The sequence below is a fragment of the Myotis davidii genome, unplaced genomic scaffold (genome assembly GCF_000327345.1).
Source record: "Myotis davidii unplaced genomic scaffold, ASM32734v1 scaffold151, whole genome shotgun sequence".
Taxonomy (NCBI): domain Eukaryota; kingdom Metazoa; phylum Chordata; class Mammalia; order Chiroptera; family Vespertilionidae; genus Myotis; species Myotis davidii.
Window position 1 is genome coordinate 3,493,081 of NW_006285248.1, and position 6,895 is coordinate 3,499,975.

Consider the following 6,895-nt stretch of genomic DNA (forward strand, 5'->3'; position numbering starts at 1 on the left):
GTGGAGAGGAGGAATTGTAGTGGAGAGGAGGGGTTGTGGTGTAGAGGAGGGGTTGAGGAGAGAGGAGGAATTGTGGTGGAGAGGAGGAATTGTAGTGGAGAGGAGGAATTGTAGTGGAGAGGAGGGGTTGTGGTGTAGAGGAGGGGTTGGGGGGAGAGGAGGAATTGTGGTGGAGAGGAGGGATAGTGGTGGAGAGGATGCAGGTTCAATCCCCAGTATGGGGGGTACAGAAGACAGCTGATCCATCTTTCCCATCATTGATGTTTCTATCTCCCTCTCCTTCCCCCTCTCTGAAAATCAATAAAAACACATTGGACCAAAAAATGGATGAGTAAGAAAAGCCGCATCCTAAATCAATAAACACCTTAACAATTTAACCCATTGAAATGGAAAAATAGTCTCACATGTCGACTCCTTGAGCAATACTGTGGTGGAGAGCAGGGGTTGGGGGGGAGAGGAGGGCTTGTGGGGGAGAGGAGGGGTTGTGGGGGAGAGGAGGGGTTATGTTGAATCTGCTGACCATGGGAGACTCTTCCCCAAGGGGTCCCTGTCCTCTAAGTTTTTAAATGGGGCCCATCATAGTTATCTCGCGGTGTTTCTCTGAACACGAAGAAGGTGTGTGTAAAACTGCTGCGCGGAGTCTGACACATTGGAAGTCCCTAATCACTATCGCTGTGAGCCAAGCTGGTTGCTGAGATAACGGTGGTTCGGCGGCGTCCACTCTCCAGCGATTTCTCTGGGGAGAAGATGACTTTGCAAGAGCAGGTTGAATGAAAGAGGGTCCTTGTAGATGGGGTCGAAGCAGGACACTCCAGGTTTAAAATAAAGCCCCAGAGAAGACTTACAGTGACTACAGAATCATTGGCTAATAGAATCATCGAGAAAATATAGCAAGATAAATGGAAGCAACACATTTTAACAGTGACCAAGAGAGGAAAATTATGCTAAGGGCTTGGAACTAATTATTGGGCTTCTGAGTCCAATTAAACAACCCAGTTTTCAAACGTGAAGTCGGTGTGGTGGTGTCAAACCAGAACGCATTTCAAGGCCAGCTGCGGACAGCACAGCTGTGACTCCTGCTGTGACTCCGATAGGTAACAGCCAGCGCGGTGGGCGTTGTGCTGAGAGTGTTCGTGCGCTCCCTGATATGATCCCTATAGGAACCCAAAGAGATAGGTGTTACAGTCTTCACTTGCTCAAGAGAAATCTAAAGCACAAAGAGATGCCATAACAGGTCCAAGGCTGTCCAGCCAGTGAGAGGCTGAAACCCAGCTGTTCTTCGCCAGAGTCATCCACCACCACAGCTGTACCTGCCACCGAGAAGACAAGCCCCGTTAACCTTTGTAATGACTGCTCCAGAACGCGGGACATACCGAGACTGGGCGATGTGACATGCTACAGTGCAATCTGTTATTGGTAACAATTAAATGCAGGAAAATCGTGTGGTTGTAGTAGGAAGAGGGCTTCATGACATAAAGTGGTATTTGGAGACAGCAGAAAAAGAAATGTAAACTGTGGGCTGATAAGGGGGAGGTAACTGGCGAAGCATTAGGGCAACTGTGCTGGGAACTTCTGCAGACAAAGCATTTAGGGGGACTGTGGACAAAAGCTCAGAGGAGACACAACAGGAGTTTGGATTCAACTAGTGGCTGTGGCATAAATCTGGAAAATAGATAGCGATGTACCTCTTTTGGGTTCGACTGAAGTCCGTGTGGGGTGATGGCTCAATGTATCTCCTTTCTGCTCACCGTTTTTACATTTAAAATAATTTTTTTTTAGTGTTTTATATGTACATTATTTTTATCCTCACCCGAGAATGTATTTTTATTGATTTGAGAGAGAAAACATCAATCAGTTGCCTCTCGTTCAAGTCCCACATGGGAATTACCCGTCACCTTTTGGCTTAAGGGACAACACTCCAACCAACCGAGCCACCTGGCCAGGACTATTTTTACTTATTTTTTTTTAATGCACTGTTTCTTGTGGAAATCAACAGATAGTTCTTTCAATATTTTGTAATAACCTGCACTTCAGTCAATAAGACCACTTGCTAATTTCTGATCCTTGAAAGCTTATTGGGTAGTTGAAAGTAGATATGGAATTATTAATAGTAAGACAGTATCTCATAAATTTTATCAGCTGTTGAAATTTGAACAATAGCTCCCTAAACACAATTTAAAAAAAAAAAAAAGAAACCCACTAAATAATCTAATTACAAAATGGTATATTTTAGACAAGGTAACATATGCATTCTGACTTATTTTGAAATTTTGTCTTTTTAGGACCAAGTAAAATTGAACACATATTCTCAGAAGCAGGTATGTTATCATTTACATGGACTAACAATCTGTCCAGTTTAGCTAAGTGTTGCTAGTTCCAAATGCCTAAGAAAATAAGAAGCGTCACATTTAAAAACAAAAGCACATGTTATTAATTTTAATCACACAATACTGTAAAGGCAAACAAAATATGCTCTTTTTAAAATTAAAATAGGCATGTCTTATTTTCTTAAACATTTTGGAAATAGCAATACATAACTTGATAATTATTTTTTCTATTTTTATATATACTTTCATTGATTTCAGAGAGGAAGGGAGAGGGAGAGAATCATTGATTGGCTGCCTCCTGCACGCCCCCTACTGGGGATCGAGCCCAACACCCAGGCATATTCCCTTGACTGGAATCGAATCTGGGACCTTTCAGTCCGCAGGCCGATGCTCTATCCGCTGAGAAAACTGGCTAGGGCAACAATAATTTTTCTTTTAAGTTAGACCTTTTTAGCTTTCTAACCACCATAGTTACTAGAGAAAAGTCTCTTTAAGAGCTTATAAAACAATTGAACTTCTCTTATCCCTATCATGAAGAAAGCAAAGAGTAATAAGTCATGTCACTAGTTGACCCCTTATCAAGATTATTCTTATACAGACCATTCATGTCTCAATCTCTATTCATGTCTGGCCCTATGCTACCACTGTGGGGCTGTCTTCCAAACCCTCTCCACCTGGGGACTGACACTTTCTCCCTCAGCTGCTGCTGTAGAGCTGACATTAGTCATTTATGTGCTTACTTACTAGTCTGCATTTCTGAGCTGCCCTTCACACGTGATCTGTGTCCAAACCTCACACACACACACACACACACACAATGAATTGGGGAACTGAATCACTATTGTATTAAAGCTAGGTGGACAGAAAGGCTGGGCTTTTACTTTGTTTTCTTTTAATCAATAATAAGACTTTTAAGTGTAAATTAGCCAAATAAATAAGCCATTTACCTATATGTTTTGCCTTCTACTTACTTAACTTGGAATCTCTACAAATATGCTATGAATATGCGAGAGTACCACTAGCGTAAACTTTGTTTTCTTCCCAGCATATAAGATTTGAAAAAATCTTCTTAGTGAGTATGTTATAGAGCATGCATAAGGGTAATGTAGAAGGAACAGAAGCTTAGAATCTAGGTGACCCGAACTATGGTCACATTCCTTCTAACTAGTTGTCTCACCTAGGATAAATAACTTAAACTCACTGGGCTTCTTTTCTTCATTTGCAAACTGCTTATATCAGTTTCCTTCCAAAGTTCTGATTCTATGATCTGTCCAATACCCCTTTCTATGTCAAGACATTATTTTCTTTCATCACTTTGAGCCTGTGAAACACTTCATGGTTTTTCCCATATTGGGGCAAACCATCCACACAGCTGCCTGTGAGGCATGTGAAGAGCCCTGAATTTGGAGTTGGGACCCTGGGTTCTTGGTTCTGTCAGATGTGTGACCTTGGACAAAAGACTTTACTATTCACAGGTTCAGTTCATCACGTGGTTACTTTGGAAAATCTTGTTTTTTAAAAGATAAAATATATTAATGTTTCTTTAATTGATATGCGGTCATTTATGTCACAGTTTTATAATTTTCTGCTCTCTTTTTCTCCCATAGTGGCAATAGTCATTATTTTGGGGGTGATGGCTGGTGTCATTGGAACTATACTCCTTTTTGCTTATGTTATTGGCAAACTAACTAAGGTGAGAATTTAGTTTGGGTATTGATGCTATTGGGTTTTTTGGTTTATTGGTTTTAGAGAGAAGGAAAGGGAGGGGAAGAGGGAGAGGGAGACGGAGAGAAAGGAGAGAGAAATACCGATGTGAGAAACAAACATCAATTGGCCGCCTCCCAAAGGCCCAACTGGGGATGGAACACACAAATTGATTTGGAGCATTGTCCAGTACACCAAAAGGGGGATTCCCAGTCAGGGTACGTATCCGGGTTTCAGGTTCAATCCCTAGTTGGAACACCTGCGGGAGGTGGCTGATCGATGTTGTCTCTCTCTCCTCTCTCACTCTTCCTCTCTCTAGAATCAATTTTTTAAATAAATAAAGAATGTTTAAAAGGCTTGTTTGGTGGGGTAACAACCTGCACTGGGGAAGCTATAGCAAGACTGATGGTAACTCTACACTAAATTCCTTTGCCCTTTCCTTTTTTAACTACCTCTTTTATGTGACTTAATCACCTAACGTTATGCTTGATTGTCATTACTCCATGTAAATGGATCTTCTCTAAAGAATGCTTTCTTGCCAAGACCGGTTTGGCTCGGTGGATAGAGCGTCAGCCTGCGGACTGAAGGGTCCCAGGTTCGATTCCGGTCAAGGGCATATCCCCGGTAGGAGATGTGCAGGAGGCAGCTGATCGATGTCTCTCTCTCATCAATGTTTCTAACTCTCTATCTCTCTCCCTTCCTCTCTGTAAAAAATCAATAAAATATATTTTAAAAAAAAAAAGAATGCTTTCTTAACAAAAGTGCCGAGGTCCAGCCCTGGAAGTCCAGGGGTTCCCAAAGGTGTGGACGGAGTCGGCAAAGAATGCTTTACACGGAGACAGCGTTCAGAACTCTCTAGCTCTCTTTAGTCTCTGTGGATCTTCCTGTGCCTGGCTGAGGCCACAGAGAAAGATCCCGAGGCAAGCTGAGCCTTTATTTTATAGTCAGAGGTAAACATAGTTACACTGTTCTTTTGAGTTTCACCTGCTTTTGTTCTTGCTCTTGCTGCACTTCCCTCAGCCCATGAGCTTCCCAGGTAAGATCTAGGGAGCGTCATAAGGTCAAGCCTAATTATGCTAAGAGGACTGTGCCCTCTAAGCTGGGACTTGTTTGTGACTTTGCCAACAGGTCAGTCCGAGGCTTAACCCTATAGCGGCTCCCCACACAAAACTAAAGTAATGGAGTGTTTGAACTAATATGAGAGATTCTGTGAAGACTTGAATACGGGCAGTCTTCTCTTGTCTGCAGAATAAATATTAAAGAGATTTTCTTCTTGTGTTTGAGCATATATGACAAACTACGTTTTTGTCTTCTCTTAGTTGATCTGAAATCTGAAAGAATCAATGAAATGCTTAGTTGACAAAATTCAGAGAAAATCTTCTACATGCGTATAGTAAAATTGGGTCATGGTCAGTATGACTAAGAGATTTTTATCTCTCTATAATATTTCCATTTTAGCTTTTTATTATAGCAGGGAAGTAAGGCAGTCAATGTTTGAAGTAATAATTCAGCTATGGAAATGACAAATAGTATTTTACTATTTAGAAGTACAAATACAAGTTTATAAAACTTTGTACGTATCTATGAAATAATAACCTTTCTAAAAAGAAGGGGGAAAAAAGACTCTACAAAGTGAATTACAAAGAGAACAACGTTAGCCAAAAAAATTTTTTCATCTGCGATCTTTTTCTTTATAGTGTCTTAAGTTTAGGAAAAGTTGACATTAATATTTTTCTGCCTTTTACTTATAGAAACCTTCACTTAATGTGCAATCTACATTCTCACATGACCCAGACGCTCCTTTAAGTTCTGTAGAAACAGGAAATCCAGGTTGGTGTGACTATTCTTATTGCCTATTGCCTTTTGCCTTTGGGGAAGGGAAATAAATTAATGAATTACGTCTTTCTGATTTGGGAAGGGTGTGTTCAATTGGGATTCATTTACCAGTGTATTCTACTAGAGGCCCAGTGCATGAAATTCATGCACAGGGCAGGGGGGCGCGGGAGGGGAGGTTGTCCCTCAGCCTGGCCTGTGCCCTTTTGCAATCTGGGACCCCTCAGATAGGGTCCCTAGTCCTAGCTGGTGATCAGGGCCTATCAGGGCTTTCCTTCCCCCAGCTGCTAGCAGCTGGCCAAACCACTGGCAGATGCCACTGCCACTGCTTGCCATCTATGTGGTGCTGCCGACCCCACCCCCTCCACCACTGGTCACCTCTCTCTGCTCACAACAAGCATGGGGTGCAATCGCTTGGCTGGCCTGGGCCTCACTCTGAGGGCAATCGCTGGCCAGCCCCGCCCACCCGCCACAGCACCGCTGGCCAGGTAGCCTGGGCCTCCCTCTAGGGTCCCTAGTCCTAGCTGGTGATCAGGGCCTATCAGGGCTTTCCTTCCCCCAGCTGCTAGCAGCTGGCCAAACCACTGGCAGATGCCACTGCCACTGCTTGCCATCTATGTGGTGCCGCCGACCCCACCCCCTCCACCACTGGTCACCTCTCTCTGCTCACAGCAAGCATGGGGTGCAATCGCTTGGCTGGCCTGGGCCTCACTCTGAGGGCGATCGCTGGCCAGCCCCGCCCACCCGCCACAGCACCGCTGGCCAGGTAGCCTGGGCCTCCCTCTTTGGGGTGATCGATCACCCAGCAGCAGGAGGCCCAGCCCACCTGGCTAGAGCACCACAATGGATCTCCACACAGGTGGCCTGGGCCTCCCTCTTTGGAGCGATCTCAGAGCCAGCCTCATCTCCCACCCACCCCCACCACCCCCGGTCGATTGCCCTGCAGGCCAGTGGCCTGGGCCTCCCTCTGCAGGGCGATTGGTTGGAGAGAGAGAGAGAGAGAGAGAGAGAGAGAGAGAGAGAGAGAGAAA

General features: G+C 44.0%; 1 protein-coding gene across 1 annotated transcript in view; it reads left to right on the forward strand.

Annotated features, from left to right (window-relative positions):
* GYPA (glycophorin A (MNS blood group)) overlaps positions 1-6,895 on the forward strand; it is a 20,999-nt gene that overhangs the window by 11,488 nt on the left and 2,616 nt on the right. The window contains exons 4-6 of the mRNA XM_015558901.1: positions 2,283-2,318; positions 3,935-4,020; positions 5,783-5,861. Of these exons, the coding sequence (XP_015414387.1) occupies positions 2,283-2,318; positions 3,935-4,020; positions 5,783-5,861 (201 nt within the window). The remainder of the gene's footprint in view (positions 1-2,282; positions 2,319-3,934; positions 4,021-5,782; positions 5,862-6,895) is intronic.